The 19,885-nt window shown below is 47.8% G+C and overlaps 1 protein-coding gene across 4 annotated transcripts; it reads right to left on the bottom strand.

Moving 5' to 3' along the window:
• Positions 1–1,364: 1,364 nt before the first annotated feature.
• On the bottom strand, positions 1,365–15,250 carry IRF3 (interferon regulatory factor 3). Of its 4 annotated transcripts, none has more exons than XM_083583196.1 (11): positions 14,831–15,052; positions 13,315–13,486; positions 10,677–10,851; positions 10,470–10,567; positions 10,257–10,311; positions 8,962–9,027; positions 8,545–8,655; positions 7,860–7,976; positions 6,194–6,562; positions 4,549–4,667; positions 1,365–2,634 (listed from the first exon to the last, which is right to left on the bottom strand). In XM_083583196.1, the coding sequence occupies exons 2-11, from the start codon at positions 13,477–13,479 to the stop codon at positions 2,470–2,472; spliced, it is 1,440 nt and encodes a 479-aa protein (XP_083439322.1). In that variant the 5' UTR covers positions 13,480–13,486; positions 14,831–15,052; the 3' UTR covers positions 1,365–2,469. The 4 variants fall into 4 exon arrangements, with proteins under 4 accessions (XP_083439322.1, XP_083439323.1, XP_083439324.1 ...); XM_083583197.1 differs by having other exon boundaries at positions 7,860–7,970; positions 14,831–15,046; XM_083583198.1 differs by lacking the exon at positions 8,962–9,027 and having other exon boundaries at positions 14,831–15,250.
• Between the last annotated feature and the right edge of the window lie 4,635 nt (positions 15,251–19,885).

Below are 19,885 nucleotides of genomic sequence, written 5' to 3'. Positions count from 1 at the left end.
TTGTTACTTTGACTTCCTGCGCCAGGCTATGAATTGGAAAAGTTGAGAGTAAGAATGGGGCGGCAGCCTTGAGCCCAGAGAACCTGGGTTAATTTGCTCAGCGAAGTTCTTGCCGAAAGGGCTGCAGGAGCAGCCGTGTTGGTAGGGTGGGTGCTTCAGCTAACCCTGCAGGAGCTGACACCGGTTAGTGGGAAAGAGAGCAAAAATGGGAAATGCTGTCGGGGACAGATGTGGACTTTGTCTGAACTCACACCCCTCTGGCATTCGGGACTCCAGCTCGGATTAGCTGCAGCACCTTCTCTGTAAGGGCGCAACACAAATGTTTGGGGCTTTTCAGTTTAGGGAAAAACGTAATCAGCTGGGGGTGAAGAGACCCTATAGAGGCTTACTGCATCAAGCATATTGCAGAGAAAGCAGGTTGAAGTTTTTCTCCCCCCCCCCCCCCGAAATAGTCAAAAGTTTTGGTCATCCAGTGAAACGAACTGGCAGGTTGTTTCAGAGCAGATGAGAGAAAGTGCCACACAGTGTATAATGATTCATGGGATTCGCTGCCACAAGATGAGACAGCCGCTGACTTAGGTGGCTTTAAAAAGGGGATTAGAAGGATCAGTCTGTCAAAGGTAACTGATCGTGATGGCTGCGTGGCGTTTCCAGGTTCAGAGGCAAGATAGTTCCTTCCCAGTACTAGTTGCTGGACCTCTGATCCGATCCTGCAGGGCTTTTCTTGTATTGAATTCTTCAACTCTTTGCTGCTCTTGCCTTCAAAATCATGGCAGGTTACGGGGTTGAAATGGTGTGTACATAGTAATTTTAGGCACTTCATAAATAAAACTCAGAAGACTATGTACTGCACATTTTAGAAAAATCATTCTCTGCTTCGCAGGGTCACGCTTTGAAATCTAACCAGCATCATTAGGAAGTGAAGGGAGGGAAGAAACTGAGAAAGGGAGTACTGTATAGCCAAACCTGTAATGGCCTGTTGAAAGGAAATGCAGTCCAGAATAAATTGGCTTTCTAAAAGAAGAAACCAGAGAGGCAGAGGTAGGGAGTTCCATGCAGAGTTAGAAGCCAGTGGCCTGGTTCACACATAATGCTGAGCCATGGTTTGCTCAGCATACTTCATTTGAACATCCAAACCCAACCCAGCAGACTAACCATGGTTTGTTTTCTGGCAACCATAATGTGAAGCAATTGAGGGATTTTGTTGGCTTACAAACTGGTTTGTTCAAACCATGGTTTGGCATAATACCTGCACCCAGCAGCCTTAACTATGGTTTGTTTGGCACCTCCACCCCAGGCACTATAGAAAAACAAGGCAAAAACAGCTGGAAAACAAGTCACACTTTGAAGAAACCAGTTGTTGCTTGTTTGCTTGTCTGTAAAACTACTCTTGTGTTTATTGAACAAACCGTGGCTTAGAGGCGTGTGAACACAGCCAGAACAAATGACTGCAGACAAGAGGGGAAAGGGAGGGGACATAACCAGAAGATGGTATTTTTTAATTAAATCTTGTTCTACTAAAAGTACTCAGATCAATGAGTGGACTAAGGAGTGCATAACCAATGAAATCATGTAAGGAGAAATGGTGAGAAAGGAATAATGTCAAGAGGAGGGAGGAGACTTTAAAATAAGTTTATAGATAACAAGATGATTAGCAGAGCTGAGGACTGAAATAAGGAAAAAGGCAGGAGACCGATTGGAGTTATATTAGGGCAAACAGGGTGAGACTTGGCAAAAACTTGCTACCATCTTAGCACCATCAAAAGGACTGGATGCATCTAATGATTTTTAAGAAAAACAGCAAGCCTACATCAGAATTACTGTGGATTAAAAAGTGAGATAAAAAAAGCACACTAAGATTGCAAACAAGAAGCAGTAAAAAGTAACATTAAATCTTAAGCATAATTGGGACACTCAGAGATGATAAATCCAGTTTTTGCCATTGTTATTATTTCTTAAATTTTTATACCGGCTTTCACCTAAAGATCACATGGTGGTTTACAACATAAAAACACAAAGTGCATAACATAATAATAAAAAAGAAAAAACCCTCACATTTTAAAAGCCAGAGTGTGTTTAACAGCCAAAGACCTAGTTAAAGAGGAGTGTTTTCGCCATGTTCAGCTGCTGGTTGTGGTTGTGACGCCTACGGTGAAACCAGCGAACAATGTGAACAAGAACAGATGAAGCAAAAAAAAACCCAAACGAAAACCCCTCACAAACTCTTGAATATCCTCTGCATACAGGGATGCTAATAGAAACCGACAGCGGCTGCCAGCTGTCTCAGTGGAAGGTTTGTGCAAGTGAGCAGTGACCATCTCCACCAAAGGGGCTGCCGGTATGCCCCTTTCTCAGGACTGGCAAAGAGGAGTGTCGATTCTGCTGTGTAAGAGAAACCCCGAAAGCTGTCTGAGGAAGGAGGACCCAAATCTGCAGCTATCTCTGAAAGGGGATAAAAGTTTTGCGCAGCTAATTAAACTGCACCTCCATCTTCTCTTGCCATTCTCTCAGTTGGGCCAGATAGGATCCTTGCAGCGAATCCGATATCCTTAGGTCCGGCTCTGCTCCCTTTAATGATGAGGCCCCGTTGGACTGGCTCAACTCGTAGAGAGCTTCCAGGGTCTTAGGGATGACCTGTAAAAAGGGAAGTGGGGAGAAAACGAGAACAAAACAGTTGCTGCTACTTGTGTTCCGTTCATTTAGTTCTTCCCTGGTACTTAATAGAACTGCCTACCTTGTGTGGCAGGGCAGAGACTACAGCATTTTTCCACTTTATCCCCAGGGCTACATAAAAGGAGGGAGGGCTAGGGTACCTTAGAGGGAACCGCTCTGCCCACTGCAGTGACAACAGACTTTGGCTACAGAATTTTGCTGATTAGTGGACATACAGTGGTACCTTGGGTTACAGACACTTCGGGTTACAAACTCTGCTAGCCAGGAAGTCGTTGCTCCAGGTTAAGAACTTTGCCCCAGGATAAAAACGGAAATTGCGTGCCAGCAGCAGCAGGAGGCCCCATTAGCGAAACCACGCTTCAGATTAAGAACCGTTTCAGGTTAAGAACGGACCTCCGGAACGAATTAAGTTCTTAACCTGAGGTACTACTGTATATATACAGTGGTACCTCGGTTTATTAACATAATCTGTTCTGGAAGCCCGTCCTTAAACCAAAACCGTTCTTAAACAAAGGCACGCTTTCCCTAATGAGGCCTTCCACCATTCGGATTCCATTCTTAGACTGAGGTAAAGTTCTGAAACCAAGACACTATTTCCGTTTTTGGGGAGTTTGTAAACCAAATAGTTCTTAAACCGAGGCACCACTGTACATATTTATCAGCTAAAGAAGTACCCACAGTTGATCAGGTATCCAATTTTGCAAAAAGGTAAGTCCCTATGAAAGCTGTAGATGATGTAAACTATCTGTTGCAGGGGGTGTGGGAGAAGTGGAATTGGGAGTCCTAACAGATGGGGACCTGTGGTCCTTCGCATGTTTGTTAGGACTCCCAATTCCAGTTCTCCCACACCCCCAAGCTGGTTTGCATGACATCACTGCTTTTACCCTTACCACTGAATAATCTTATTCTCTAGCGTAAGCAGAGGGAGTCTGAGGCTTTGATTTTTAAGATACTTACAAGACTTAAAGGACCTATTACTCAATTCAAGAAATCACAGTCAATCTTAGTTTTACATAATCCTGCCTGTGTATAAAACAGTTGTAAAGATTTTCTTATGTGCTTTGATTCAAAAATGATGCATGTGTCACCTTAGCCAATATCCTAATTATTTCCCTCTTATTTCGCAATAAAGCAGGGAGGGGAAACCTGTAGTCCTCCAGATGTTGCTGGACTACAAATCCTATCATCCCTGACCACTGGCTTTTGCTGCCTGCGGCTGATGGGGACTGTAGTCGAACAACAACTGGAGGTCCACAGGTCCCATAGTGAATCCTCAGACAAAGGAACTTTCATTGCTCATGTCAACATTGCTCTGTCCTAAGTGGTAAAACAGGCTTCCTCAACCTCGGCCCTCCAGACGTTTTTGAGACTACAATTCCCATCATCCCTGACCACTGGTCCTGCTAGCTAGGGATCATGGGAGTTGTAGGCCAAAAACATCTGGAGGGCAGAGGTTGAGGAAGCCTGTGGTAAAGCTTCTCAAGGTGTGTTACCAATATCTGCTTTAGTTATCTTTATGCCCGGGTCAAAGTATGATGGGATAGCCTTTTTGTGAGTACCTCAGATCCACACCAGGCTTGGAATAAACAGGAGGAAGATGGTGCAGGAGGACATGTTCCAAGCAATGACTGTGGCAGAATTAATCTCAGGTCTTCCTTCCACCCCAGCTCATAGATGCCTCCCCCCCGCCCAATAACAGACTAAAAGTATACCGCACTTTTCAAACCATGCATGAGCAACCCTGGTTGCAGCGAATCAGCTGTGTTACATCAGTTGGAGGCAGCACTTGTAGATATTTGCTTCTGAGCTGTGGAAAAGAGAGCAGCATATTGGACGGTGCTTAAGCAAAGCATGGAAAAGGACAGAAGTACTTACTTCCACCATGAGCAGTTTTTTCTTCCAGGGCCGGCGGGTGTCTGGCCAATCTTCCCCAAAGCATAACCACAAGGTGTACTTAGGAGATCCCTGTCTGCCTTCCATATATCCAACCAGGTCTGGGGAGGCAGGGAAAGAAAGGGAGGAGAGCATTTCCTTCATATTCTAAAGCCCTATCAGTTCCTCAGCTGGTAGCTGCATGCTGATTACTATTTCTGTGGCCTTTAACTCGGCACGAGGGCTGTGGAGGGGTATCAAATGTTGCCAAGGTCCACCAAAAAGGCTGCATGTTAGATCACCGTGGTAAAGATGCTAAAACAGTACAGGGGAGAGGATGGAACCCTGCAGCCCAAGTGCCATGGGGCTGAGGAGCGTTCATCCAGTGCCACTCTCGGAACACAACCTTGAAGGTAAGAACAGAGCCAATGTAAAAAGGTAAAGGACCCCTGAATGGTTAAGTCCAGTCAAAAGCGACTATGGGGTTGCGGCGCTCATCTCGCTTTTCAAGCCGAGGGAGCCGGCGTCTGTCCGCAGACAGCTTTCCAGGTCATGTGGCCAGCATGACTAAACCGCTTCTGGCACAACAGGACACCGTGACGAAAACCAGAGCGGACGGAAACACAATTTACCGTATTTTTCGCCCCATAGGGCGCACCGGCCCATAAGGCGCACCTGGTTTTTTGGGGGGAAATAAAGAAAAAAAATTATTTCCCCCCCCCCCAGGCGCGAGGCTGGGGCGGGGGAAGCCTGAGCTTCCCCCGACCCCAGCCCCCGGAACAGGCTGCACTGCGCAAGCCAGGGGAGGGATCCCGCGGCTTGCGCGGAGCTACCCGAAGCCCCGGCGCGACTGCTGAGCACGCGGGGGCTTCGGGATAAGAGGCAGCTCTGCGCAAGCCAGGGGAGGGCTCCCGCAGCTTGCGCAGAGCTACCCAAAGCCCCGGCGCGACTGCTCAGCGCGCCAGGGCTTCGGGATAAGAGGCAGCTCTGCGCAAGCCATGGGAGGGCTCCAGCGGCTTGCACAGAGCTTCCTGAAGCCTGGAGGGCGAGAGGGGTCGGTGCGCACCGACCCCTCTCGCTCTCCAGGCTTCAGCGAAAGCCTGCATTCGCCCCAGAGGATGCACACACATTTCCCCTTCATTTTTGGAGGGGGAAAACTGCGTCCTATAGGGCGAAAAATACGGTACCTTCCCGCCGCAGTGGTACCTATTTATCTACTTGCGCTGGCGTGCTTTCGAACTGCTAAGTTGGCAGGAGCTGGGACCGAGCAATGGGAGCTGACCCTGTCACAGGGATCTGAACGGCCGGCCTTCTGACCAGCAAGCCCAAGAGGCTCAGTGGTTTAGACCACAGCGCCACCTGCATCCCAGAACCACTGTAATAAGTTGCTTTCGATGTTTTCCCCACTACATCAGTCCAGGAGGACTAAGAGTCCATGAACATCCGGGGAGCCCCATCGGTGTCCTGAAGGCACAACCATTTACTTGTATTTCAGTTGGCATGTGAGTTGAGTGCCTGTCCCTCTAGCAGTGGTGGAAAGAGAATCAAAACTTGTTGCAAAAGTTGTCTTAACAGCGAGGGTGAGCCCTTAAGACACGAACCCTTACCCAGGAGCCCTTATGGGACAGGCAACATAGCCCTTGCGTACCTTGCACAAACTGCTGCAGGCTGTAAATGGGACCTAACCGTTCCTTCGGTAGAGCACCGTGAGGCGTCTCGTCTTCAGGCATCTCTGACTGGCTCCAGGACACATGGCAATGGCCTTGGCGCATGCCACACAGAGTCATACCCTCGATATGGAGAACCACCCCCGGAGCCACGCCTCGCAGAAGGCGCTGAGTGTAGGTCACTTGCAGACTGTCGTTCAAGCAGACTGGGTCAGGCAGGACCACGTCTGCCAAATCGGGGTAGCGGCTCTGGGAGCCTGGAGGCACGAAGCACAGGCCTCGCACGTTCTTGAACACGTCAGCGAGGACCAGCCGACCCCGATAGTAGACTCGGACCTCGAAATCTGACTCTGAGGAAGAGAGAGGAATAGTTTGGGGGAGCCAGGTACAAAACACCACCCACTCTTCCTGTCTCCCAGCGGCAGGAGACACAGCCTTTGCTGTTCCCCCAGGATGAGAGCGACTTATTGCTCTGCTCGTGCAGCAGCCAGTATCATTCTGGAACGCCCGCTGAAAACAGAGAGCAGCAAATTGCCAAACCTCTTCCAGAGAAATCACCCATTCAATGTACCAGCACAGTCTTATACGTAAGTCCTCCAAAGTACAGTGGTACCTCTGGTTGAGCAGAACGCAACCCGCGTCTGTGGGTTGCAATTCGCCGCTTCTGTGCATGCGCGCGACATCATTTTTGAGCAGCTGCGCATGTGTGAGTGGCGAAACCCGGAAGTAACCCTTTCTGGTACTTCTGGGTCGCCGCGGGACGCAACCTGGAAAGATTTAACCTGAAGCAAACGTAACAAGAGGTATGACTGTATGTGGCACTGCATTCACTCACAGCTATGTGCAATAGGGACTGCAGACTATCTTCCCCAACTGATATTGTTCATTCACTACTGCATTTATATCCCACCTTTCCTTCAAAGAGCACAAGGTGGTCTACATAGCTCCCCACTCCTATAATCCTTACAACAGCCCTGTGAGGTTGGGCACTTCTGCCCCAGGAAGGTCACTTTGGTGATGCCAACAACATGGGAGGGAAAGGTTTTGAGTTACAAGCTCAACCTGATTGGCAAAATATACGAGCGCTAAGGTTTTCCTTTATCGGGGGGAGAGATCATGAGCGAGACGGATGATGGCTAGTGGGTCAGCTCCAGCTTCCAAGCTATTTTCACTGGGCTAAATATATACAGTGGTACCTCGGGTTACATACGCTTCAGGTTACAGACTCCGCTAACTCAGAAATAGTACCTCGGGTTAAGAACTTTGCTTCAGGATGAGAACAGAAATCGGGCTCCGGCGGCGCGGCAGCAGCAGCAGGGCCCCATTAGCTAAAGCGGTGCTTCAGGTTAAGAACAGTTTCAGGTTAAGAACGGACCTCCGGAACGAATTAAGTACTTAACTCGAGGTACCACTGTATTAAACAACAAGCCAATCGATTTTATTTTCACAACTTGTCAGATGGTTCCCCCCGCCTGCCAATCATCTGATGTCAAAGTTGGCCTAGGAGGGAGGGTGGGTTGGTATAAAGATCTGGCCCACCGAGCCAAAGGAGTTCTCCACCTGCTACTTTACACCCTGATTTCTACTACTTAAAAGCACAGCAGCACCAAGGGGACCAGATACTTTTTTTAGATTCAAGGAGCTCACCGAAAGTATCGCTACTCAGGAGGTTCTGCAGGGGAGATGCTGCAGTTGTGGGTGGAACTAGATTCAACTCGGATGGGGGCAGGCCTCCACAGAAAGCGGGATTCTCTGCTCCTAGTGCTAAACATGGTTGAAGAGAAAAAGACAAAGCAAGCACTTGATACCCAACACAGACACAAAAAACAGAATCGAGAGAGAGGTAAAAAAAGCTAAAGGACCCCTGGACGGTTAAGTCCAGTCAAAGGCGACTCTGGGGTTGTGGCGCTCATCATACTTTACTGGCCGAGGGAGCCGGCGTACAGCTTCCGGGTCATGTGGCCAGCATGACTAAGCCGCTTCTGGCGAACCAGAGCAGCACACAGAAACGCTGTTTACCTTCCCGCCGGAGTGGTACCTATTTATCTACTTGCACTGGCATGCTTTTGAACTGCTAGGTTGGCAGAGAGAGGGAGCCTGACAATGCCGCAATTCCCGCCACTTTCAGAACAAAAATCTACTAGATTGTTCCTAAGGAGTTGGGAACTGCTTTTTGTTGCTGTTCAGCAACTGGGAGTCGGAAAGCCTTGCCGATCTACCACAAAGCACACAGTACATCTACCTTTGGTTCCTCCCACACTAGATGAAAGGGATAATGGTTGCAATCTTGGCTTGGCCCTGACAATATTTCCTCTAGATCCAAGAAGCTCACCAAACGTAGCAGCTCCCAGTATCTGATCCAGCTGTGGCTCTGCGATTACAGGTAGATTTGTATCCACGCTGAATGGGGGCAGGCCTCCAATGCAAGCTAGATTCTCTGCTCCTAGCAGCAAAAACAACATATTTCAGAAGAACAACAAAAAAAGAAAATGTGATACTCGGCAGGCGCACACAGAAAGAGGTGGATCTAGAATGAGTGCCTGAGAATGCCAAAATTCTGGGATTTCTGGGGAGTTAGGAATGCCTAGTGCATTAGGGCAGAAGCTGCTAATAGTCAAAGGTTCTTTGGTTGTGGTTTTGGAGGGAATGGGGCAATATAGGGCTGGAATGCAGGACTCCTCTTTCCAGATCTGGAAAGAAAACAGATTCTAGGGGTGGGGTGGGAGGTGGAAAAGAGAATTTCATTCACCAGCAGCGCTCTCACAACTTTCTTCTCTACATCCCATCTGATACATGGAGCACAGGCTCGGGACAGCTGAATCAAAAAGAAAAAAATACATATGCACAAAACTATGCAGTGAAAACCGATTAAAATGGTATGTGAATCCCCTAATTACTTGACTACAGAGTGGGGAACCTGTGGCCCTCTAGCAGTTGTTGGACTCCATTTCCCACCAGCCCCTGCCAGCATGGCAATAGCTAAGCATGATGGGTGTTATAGTCTAGCAACCTTTGGAGGGGATTACAGCTTACCATTCCCAGCTCCATCCCAGTGCTGACTCAAAAAGACATGAAGTGTAACACTGCTCAGCAGAAAGATGGAATACAGTGGTGCCCCGCAAGACGAAAGGGTTTTCCGTTTTTCAATGCGCTTCGCAAGACGAATTTCCCTATGGGCTTCCTTCGCAAGACGAAAGCCCATAGCGAAATCTCCAGGACAGCGGGGAAGCGCAGCGCGTCTTCCCCACTGTCCTCGGACCTCCTCCGAAGGCTGGCGGTGGGGCGGAGAGACCTTCTCCCCGCGCCAGCCTTCGGATGGCTGTCCTGAAGACTTGCAGTGGGAGGAGGGCTTTCCTCCCCACCGCCAACATTCAGAATGCTGTTCTGAATGTTGGCGGTGGGGAGGAAAAACCCTCCTCCCACCGCAAGCCCCGGGAACAGAGGAGAAGCGCTGCGCGCCTTCCCCTCTGTTCCCGTACCTGTCCTGAAGGCTTGCGGTGGGGAGAAAAGCCCTTCTCCGCACCGCCAGCCTGGCAAGCGGTCTCCATAGGAACGCATTAATTGATTTTCAATGCATTCCTATGGGAAACCGTGCTTCGCAAGACAAAAAACTCGCAAGAAGAAAAAACTTGCGGAACGAATTAATTTCGTCTTGCGAGGCACCACTGTACAATCTTACATGTTCTCTCTAATGATGGAGCTGTGTCAAAAGTTAATACGAGAGCAGCTGCAGAAGAAGGGTGCCAGGGTGTTTTTTTTGGAGTGGGGGGGACAGACTACTTCCATGATGCGTATGGTCACCAGCCCCCAAGATTCTCTGTTCAGGTGTCTCCAAGAAAAGTGAGCATCTATATATAAAATAAGCAAAACTAAGTAAACTAAGCTTGGTGGCCTGAGTGTTGAATGTGGCTTGATTTAGAATTTCCCCTTCATTTCTTCTCCACGCTTTTATTATCTTTATTTATTTATTTGATGCATTTATACCTCACCTATTTCCTGCAGCATCCGAACCAATCCCTTTCCAGTATCCTGGATCACACTCACCTTCTGCAGGGCTGCAATATTCCAGGGAACTCAGCACGCTGTCCAGGATATCACCCTGAAGGACAGGATAGAGAAGGTTCACAGACTGTTTATTCCTCTTTCCCTGTCCTCCTCCCCCTGGTGTCTCCCCTACAGGCTGCTCTGCTTCTTCTTTCCACTTCCCCATCCCATGGCTGCAGGGACTGGGACAGGGAGGAAAGTAGAAGCACTGACCTGAGAAGAGGAAGAACTGTCTCCGCACAGTCCCGTGCTCCCAGACAGGGTAGGCGAAACATCACCAACTGCTGCCCCCTGGGCAGAGTCATTCAGATCTACAAGATTACAAACAGAGGAGATTCTCGGTCTGATCCTTGGCTCCTCCTCGCATCTTTTGCCTAGCAATCCCCATCGGAAGCCCTCTGCTCTGTCCGATCTACCTACTTGGGGCATGCAGGATTTCAAACACCTTGTGGGGGTCTTCGGAGTCTGTGCTGTTATCCTGAAACATGCGGATCCCCTCCTTCCGGTTCAGGGCTGAGCGGAAGTTCCTTTTCCACTCAGAGGGTGTCCGCTGGTCAAAGCCTGGGCGATGGCGGCCTCTGGCAATGGCCCAGTCCTGGAAAGAAAGCAGTTAGGTAGGGAGATTTCATAGGGATGCGGGTGGCGCTGTGGGTTAAACCACAGAGCCTAGGACCTGCCGATCAGAAGGTCGGCGGTTCGAATCCCCGCAATGGGTGAGCTCCCATTGCTCGGTCCCTGCTCCTGCCAACCTAGCAGTTCGAAAGCATGCCAGTGCAAGTAGATAAATAGGTACTGCTCTGGCGGGAAGGTAAATGGTGTTTCCGTGGGCTGCTGTGGTTCGCCAGAAGTGGCTTAGTCATGCTGGCCACATGACCCGGAAGTTGTACGCCGGCTCCCTCTGCCAACAAAGCAAAATGAGCGCCGCAACCCCAGTCGGTCACGACTGGACCTAATGGTCAGGGGTCCCTTTACCTTTACGGAGATTTCATACCCCCACACAGCAGACTTCTAAGCCCAGCTATAGCACCCTGCTCACCCATAAAGACAGTCTATCTGAAAGGCTCACGGTCAACTCTTTCCCTCCTTCAACCCTTGTATCATCTTGACAGATGGATTTAGGTCAGCTGCCCCCAGGACTCTCCGACCTGCCACAAAACTGGAGGTCCCTCCAGATTTTACTGCACATTCTGAGTGATTTGTGCTCAGGATGTGGCCCAGGGAAGTCACACACTGCTTCGTTTCCAATCAGTGGTTATCCCGTAATTTCCTGCTGAAATCCCGTAACCTTTTACACCACAAATTATTATTATTATTATTTATTGAATTTATATACCGCCCTTTACCCGGGGGTATCAAGGCGCTTCACAGAATAAAATCAAGATATAAAACCACGAAATACCTAATAAAAATCAAAACAATAGCGCCCCCCCCCAGTTTTGTTTTGCTTTTTAAATCAGATCAACCAAAGGTCTGGTTAAAATTAAATGTTTGTGCTTGATGCCTAAAAGTATATAATGAAGGCACCAGGCGAACTTCCCTGGGGAGAGCATTCCACAGAGGGAGAGCCACTGCAGAGAAGGCCCCGTTCTCGTGTTGCCACCCTCCAGACCTCTCAGGGAGGGGGCACACGAAGGAGGGCCACAGAAGATGATCTCAGGGTCTGGGTAGGTTCATATGGAAAGAGGTGGTCCTTGAGGCGTTGCAGTCCTGAGCCATTTAAGGCTTTATAGGTTAAAAGCAGCACTTTGAATTGGGCCCAGAAACTACCGTATTTTTCACTCCATAGGATGCACTTTTTCCCTCTTAAAAACTAAGCCTGTCTGCTGCTCTTTGGGGCCGGGGGGGGGGGGGAAATAATATTTTTTTTATTGATTTCCCCCTCTAAAAACTAGGTGCGTCTTGTGGTCCAGTGCGTCCTATAGAGCGAAAAATACGGTGATTTATAGCCAGTGCAGTCGGACCAGGATCAGTGTAATATGCTCAAACCGTCTTGCTCCAGTGAGCAACCTGAATTCTGCACCAGCTGAAGTTTCCAAACCGTCTTCAGAGGCAGCCCTACGTATAACGCATTGCAGTAATCTAACCCTGAGGTTACCAGAGCATAGACAACAGTAGTTAGGCTATCCCTGTCCAGATAGGGGCGTAGCTGGGCCACCAGCCGAAGCTGACGGAAGGCACTCCGGGCCACTGAGGCCACCTGAGACTCAAGTGACAGCAAAGGATCCAGGAGTACCCCCAAGCTATGAACCTGCTCCTTCAGAGGAAATGTAACCCCATCAAATGCCCCAGTGCTGTGTTCAGTTCTGAGTGCCGCAATTTAAGAAGGATATTAATAAGCTGGAATGTGTGCAGAGGAGGGTGACCAATGTGATAGTGTCTGGAAAGCATAAGCATGACCCAATCACTAAATATTTTGAAAGTGAATCTTCGGAGGGATGCGAATGCCCCGTGGGATCCAGTATCCTATCTCTGTTTGTGGATGGTGCAAGGCAGAGGGGAAGCCAACGCAAGATCATTGGGGAAGGAAGGGCAGAGACCTTTGTTCTGCTGCTTTGTTCAGTAAATAATAATACAGTGGTACCTCGGGTTAAGAACTTCGTTCTGGAGGTCCGTTCTTAACCTGAAACTGTTCTTAACCTGAGGTACCACTTTAGCTAACGGGGCCTCCCGCTGCCGCTGTGCCGCCAGAGCACGATTTCTGTTCTCATCCTGAAGCAAAGTTCTTAACCTGAGGTACTATTTCTGGGTTAGAGTAGTCTGTAACCTGAAGCGCCTGTAACCCGAGGTACCACTGTAATTTGTTTTGGTCTCCCTTGAACCCCATTCATCCCGCCCACCTCCCACAGCTATTCCAGAACGTTACAGTTAAAACACGAAAGAAACCTCTTCCCCAGCTTTCCCCAAGCTGACGCCCTGAAGACATTTTGAACTACAACTCCCAGCAGCCCAACCAGCATGGGACGATGGGAGTTGTAGTTCAAAACAGCTGAAGGGCACCAGGTTGAGGAAGATGGGATGCGATGTGGGACACACACCAAAGGAAACACGACAAGATTACCTCAAAGAGCTGGAAATCCTCGTCGCAAATATTCTGCCGTGAGCCGTGTTTCCACGGCACTCGGAACAGGGTCCGTTCTGGGTTCAGCCATGACAGCCCCGGGTACCGCCGGGCGTCCAACTGTTCAATTAGCCAGGGCACGATGAGAGGTCTTTGAGTACCCATGGGGGAACTGTGGGAGCAGGAGAGTAAAGGGGAGATGTCACAATGAAACGTGACGGGGAGAGAGAAGGGAGTGGTAGGATAATGAGTCACTGCAACACAGCTGCAAGGCTGTAGGGAGAGAAAAGCTGTGTGTGTGTGTGTGTGAGAGAGAGAGAGAGAGAGAGAGAGAGAGAGAGAGAGAGATTGTGTGCTTTAGCATGGGACCCCAAACTCTAGTTTGCAGACCTCCATGAGCTTCATTCAGGTGGTGGTGCCTGCAAAAACACAATTAAAAACCATACAGGCCCTAGCACTGCATACAACTGGCTACAACAGGCAGAAAAATCATTAAGTGGTCCGCCAAGTCCCTCAGCCATGTTCAAGCAGTCAGGTGGGGAGTTTGGGGACATGGGTGGTGCTGTGACTTAAACCACAGAGCCTAGGACTTGCCTATCAGAAGGTCGGCGGTTCGAATCCCCGCCACGGGGTGAGCTCCCGTTGCTCGGTCCCTGCTCCTGCCAACCTAGCATTTCGGAAGCACGTCAAAGTGCAAGTAGATAAATAGGTACCGCTCCGGCGGGAAGGTAAACGGCGCTGCTCTGGTTCGCCAGAAGCGGCTTAGTCATGCTGGCCACGTGACCCAGAAGCTGTACGCCGGCTCCCTCGGCCAATAAAGCGAGATGAGCGCCACAACCCCAGAGTCGCCCGCGACTGGACCTAACAGTCAGGGGTCCCTTTACCTTTATCTTAGAGCTTGTCCTTGATGGAGAGCGTTATGTATGGCTGACAGCGATTGTGTGTGTGTTTGAGAGAGACGGAGAAAGACAGCGCGTTACTTTGATCCTTGATCTTTTTAGAAGCCTTTTCAAACTGCTTCCGATCTTCAGGAACACAAAGAGCCCCTTGCTGGATCAGGCCAGAAACAAACCCAGCAACGCCTCCTCCCAGGAGTCCGGGGCTGGATTAAGCTCAAAGATCCCTTCATTGCAGGGGGTTGAACTAGATGACCCTCGTGGTCCCAAGTCTACAAATTCTATGATTCTATAAGCAATAAGAAAGGAAGACCGCAAAAGCCCCGCGCAACGGGCCTGTTTGCATGGTTTGGCTGTAACCCAATCATATAGCAACTAGAGGCCGGTCCCACCGAAACCGGCGTTGCTGAATTCCGTGCAGTGCTGCATTTACTTCCAAGTAAATGCGCCTCAACGAGGCTTGAGCTGCCGTTTCGGGATCCCTGCGAAACGGGGTTTGCGGCTTGGCCAGCTTGAAAAGTCTCCCGCTTGGGATCTGGAATGCGGAAGTCCAGGAAGGATCTCCTTTCGGAGTGCGGGGGAGGGAGCCCTTCGTTGCCCCCCCGCAACCAAGCACCCACCTGTCAGGATCGCTTTTGTTCCGAGACCCCCGTCCAGACTACTTCTTCCTCTCCGGCGAGCCGCAAAACGGAGCCTCTTCGCCCTTCTCCGCGGCGCCACGTGATTGCGAAAGTAGCTTTCGGTTTTCAGTCCCGACAGCCATTTTCGCCTGATTCCCCTCCTCCCTCGGCGGCGCGCAGAAAAGAGGGGATTTTCTTGTGGGGTTCCTGCGTTTTCGATTCGTTCGTTTTAAAAGAGAGAAAACGCCTAAGGTGCAGGATAGGTTTTAATAGATGATGTATTAATTGCAGTCTATCCCTCCAGGCTCACACGTGTGTGACAAGTTGTGCAAAGTTCCAAAGGCCCACCCATGGCAGCAAAATTAAAAACACAGGAATTAGGTATTTGATCAAGTCCAGAAGTAATCTGGCTTCCTCCTCCTCCTCACCCCACTTCAGAAAGACTCAGGCAACAACTTCAAAAAATCTCTACAAAACACAAAATCTGTATTCCTGCACAGTACTGAGCCCATAACCTTTGTGGGATGGGTTTTAATGGGCAGGAGAGGATATATTAATTGCAATATATCCCTCCAACCCATTAAAACCCATCCTGCTTCAGGAATTGAGATGGCTTTGGTTGTCAGTATGTTCTCCCCCCTTTTTTTGTACATGCTGACAATTCCAAAACTATGGATGCGTTCCTCTGCTGCATTGTGTGTGGGGGGGGGGGCATTATTTATCAGAAATAGAGCTTCCAGAGCAGCTTGCAAATATCTGTGATTTACCTCTCTCAACGTATGAGAATATTCCTGGTGTAAGAGTATCACTGGTTAGAGAACATCTGTATATACAGGTGTCCAACCACCTTCATCTAAAAGGAAAGGTGTGAGACAGATGATACTTACAAGACTTCCTTCAAACCAGAAGGCAACTTATTTTATTTATTTAAATTATTTTTATTTCACCTTTCAGCCAGAAAAGGCTCCCAGTGACTAACCACTAAAAAAAGGACAGCCCCTGTCCTTGAGCTTATAATTTTTAAAAGTCTTGACACAAAAGGAAAATGGATTGGGAGAGAGGAGGAAATAAGCAAACTCGGGTTCATGTTCTTTCTGTTACAAGTGGTTTTAATTACCACCTTCTGGTTTGTATGTGTGTACATATGTGTCTATGTATTTTGCATTAGGTGCTTGCTTTACTACAATTTGTGTGAATTACTAGAGTTTTTATTCTTCTGGTCTCTAACTATTTAGTCTCTGAGTAGGAGGACAGCCGCACAGGGGAACAATCATATCTCACAGAACAAATCCACCATATCTCTAGTTGACACATGGCTAAATTACTATACATGGACAATACCTTGCCACGTAGTACATAGCTTGTCATATTCCATCCTGCAGCTGCTGAAATACATTTCTGGAGGAACTTCACATGGAAATTCCAGGATGAAACTGCAAAATTACAACTCCAGCTTCTCAATAAGTTGAATAATTTAGATCTGAATACAGACAACGGTTTCTTGTTCCACTGAATTTACTCAGCAGCGCTGATTGTTTTAACACCAATTCCTGTTTTGAAATGTTGTGTTCGTTTTGCATACATTTAAGCTCTGAATTGTCAATGGCAATACTCTTTATTGACATTTGTAAAGTAGTTTATGACATAAGAGTTTTGTTGAGGCTTTAAGGATCTGCAAGACTTGGGTTGATTTTTGCAATAATATATTTAACCTAAAGAGCAAACGCCGAGGTTTATTAAATCAACAGAGGACAGATTATTGAAGTGATCTCATCTGGGATACTGCCTTCAATTCTGAGTGCAACACTTTAAGGTTGTAGACAACTTAAGAGAATGTGGTCGGAAGCACACAACACACAGTTAGGAAAGGGTGAATAAAAACAGGGTACATTTGGTCTGGAGCAGAGAATGGCTGTCACATAGAATAAGTCAAACCTGTACTCTGCCGACCCAGAGTTGGGAGCACTTACTGTAATGGGCTTAAATTACAGGAGGGTAGATTTTGGCTGACCCTTTGGGAAAACTGATTGTGCACATCATAGGTCGAGTCTGCTATGTTCAGCGAGGTTCCCCTTTACAGACATTCCTCGCCCCCACCCACAGGGCAGTGGGAGATGCAACAGCAGGGGTCAGGGGCAGGGATGCACCCCAAATCTCTCCCTCAATGTGATTGTGCGGAAGACACTAAGGGGGAAAGGCTTCAGACTCTTAGGAAAGAACATGGGAAGCTGCCTTGTACCTAAGTCAGATCATCAGTCCATCTAGCTTAGTATGGTTGATACTGACAGGGAGTAGCTTGTCCAGGATTTAAGACAGGGCTCTCTCCCAACCTCACAGGGACCTTCTGTATGTATATCAAGCAGCTGCTCTACCACTGAGCCACAGCTCTCCTCAAACTTTTAAATGTTGGAGGGTATGTAGAAACATTTGCTCTCTGCACAAAGCAGTAAGAGCAAGAACTGCAATAAGCTCTGTTCTGGGAACCTTAACTTCCATGAGATCTCTTTAATTCTATGGATTCTTCTTCGCTGTTGTTTTGGCATGCCCTGTCATTCTAATGAAATTAGAATTTCCTCCTTCAAGTCTGCTGACAATACACGAAAGTGCCCGGCTGGGTCATTGTGCTGACAGAGCAGGAAGCTGTTTGCCCTTGCTCCACTCTGTGCCTTGTTTTCAGAGAAAGGCAAAAATTTGTTCTTTTAAAATGGACGGTGGTGGGAGGGGACAGTTTGAATAGCCAGAAGAAGGGCCACAATTTGCTTTGTGAGATTTCACAGTGAAGCAGAAAGCTGGCACCAGAAACCAGAAGCAGTTTTGATCCAGTGACCTCTGGGTTGGGAGAATAACACAGTTGCACTGTCCCACTCTTGACAGAGTAGTAGTTCAGCTTCTTTCTTGATGGAGCTGTTGCCCTGGGCACTCCCAGGGCACAAGCAATGACCCAGAGAAGCAGGCTGCTGTCAACAGCACAGTAGCTAGTATTATGGTATTTGTTTTCAGAGCAGAAAACCCTGTTGTTGTTTTTGTCCTGTTGTCAGGGGTAGGTGGGCTGAGCAGCCCTTGATTCTAAGAGGGCAGGAATCTCTTATGGGAAGCAGAATCCTTTACCCTTACCCACCTTTTGCCTAAAAAACAAACAAAAACAAACAGAGCCAGTGTGGTGTAAAGTGTCAATCTAGGCTAGGGTTTGAGAGACTGGGGTTCAAATCCCTGTTCAGCCATGACCTTGGGCCAATCACAGAACTCAGCATAACCAACTTTGCAGGGTTTTTGTGAGGATTAGATTGAGAAAGGGAGAAAACATGTGTGCTACTTTGAGCTCCTTAGAGGAAAGTTGGTATATAAATGTAAGAGAATAAATAAATTAAATTACAAAGAACACTAAGCTTGTATGAACAGAAGCAAAATACCCATCCTACTAATAAATAAGTTTTTGGCTGGATAGCAGATAAGCATTTTATGGAGATGTGTTTCAGAGGAAATATATTTTTATCCCACTAGAGCCGAAAGATTGTGGGTACGCCCACATTACACACGCTGTGTGTGTGTGTGCGTGCGTGCGTGCATGTCTTGAAAACAGTTCAAAATTGGAACTGAGAACAGAGGGAACTGCTTCTGTAAAACACATAAAGGAGAGGAAGTAATAGCCATAGGAGAAGACGTCCCCAAACACCCACCCTTGAAATTTCAGCAGCAGATACAACCTACGCATTTCCAAGCTTTTCTCTACTGTCATGAGGTCTAGAAACTTTGCCTTAAATGAAAAGTTACATTCTTTGTTTTCTGATACCTGTTGAAGGTGCAAAGACTAAACACAGTGCTGAGTGAATAGCCATTACGATGGGGAACACATGTAGGGATCTGAGCATATTACTTTTAGTGGCAGGTAAAACCACACTAGCCAAATCCCTTCCTGCCGTACAGCTATTAAAAACCCAGAAACACACCTTAAGGCTACAGTGATATCATGCACACTTATTTGAGAGTAAACAACATTAAAGCCACTGACTCTAGTGCAGTAGATAGCATGTGAGACTAGAACTGGGAAGGCCCAGGTACAAATCCCTGTTTAGCAATGAAGCTCACTGGGTGATCCTGGGCCATGCACTGTATCTTGGCGTAACCTACACCATAGGTTTGTTTTGTGAGTATATGGTGGGAATAACCATGTGTATTGCCTTGAACTCCTTAAGAGGGGATGGAATACAGTGGTACCTCAGGTTAAGAACTTAATTTGTTCCGGAGGTCCGTTCTTAACCTGAAACTGTTCTTAACCTGAAGCACCACTTTAGCTAATGGGGCCTCCTGCTGCTGCCGTGCAGTTTCGTTCTCATCCTGAAGCAAAGTTCTTAACCCGAGGTACTATTTATGGGTTAGCAGAGTCTGTAACCTGAAGCGTCTGTAACCTGAAGCGTATGTAACCCAAGGTACCACTGTATAAATGTAAATGTAAGGAATAATATTATAACACACACAGGACTGTATTGTACAACTGGGAAACCTAGGTCTGTTTGGAGACTGGGGATGGAAGAAGCACAAAATGATTTGACATAGCAGATGCCTTCCTTCTCCAGGAAATACTTCTATTATTTGTTTTTATGTGTAAAAACAGTATGTTGTTGCTAAAGATGTTTCACAACCACAAATATTTATTTTGACGTTACCAAGATGTAACACCAGAGGGTGCTAATGTCCAACATTTGCTGATGGCATCATATGTTTTGTATTATTGATTGTAAATTGTTGGGTGGTTTAATTTCTTTAAGCAAAAAACCCCAAGATGGATCCAGTACACAACCAACTGGCTAGAGAATCTTCCTAACAGTCTTTTTCCATTTGTGATTCCAGGCGCCTATGCTTTCATGTCAAGAGGCACTGAAGTGGATTTGGAAACACTTGCACAGTAAAACTAAACTGGAACTCAGGGTCAACCTAGTTATAGCTTGGCTCCAGATCTGTGCTTCTAAGTGCAAGTTTTACTGAACACAAATTGTTACTGTAGGGTCCCAAATTCAGACCCTAATGAGGAAACCTAGCATAGAAGGCTTGTTTCAA

Source organism: Podarcis filfolensis (assembly GCF_964270895.1).
Source record: "Podarcis filfolensis genome assembly, chromosome: 13".
NCBI lineage: Eukaryota > Metazoa > Chordata > Lepidosauria > Squamata > Lacertidae > Podarcis > Podarcis filfolensis.
This window is presented reverse-complemented; position numbering and strand designations above follow the sequence as displayed.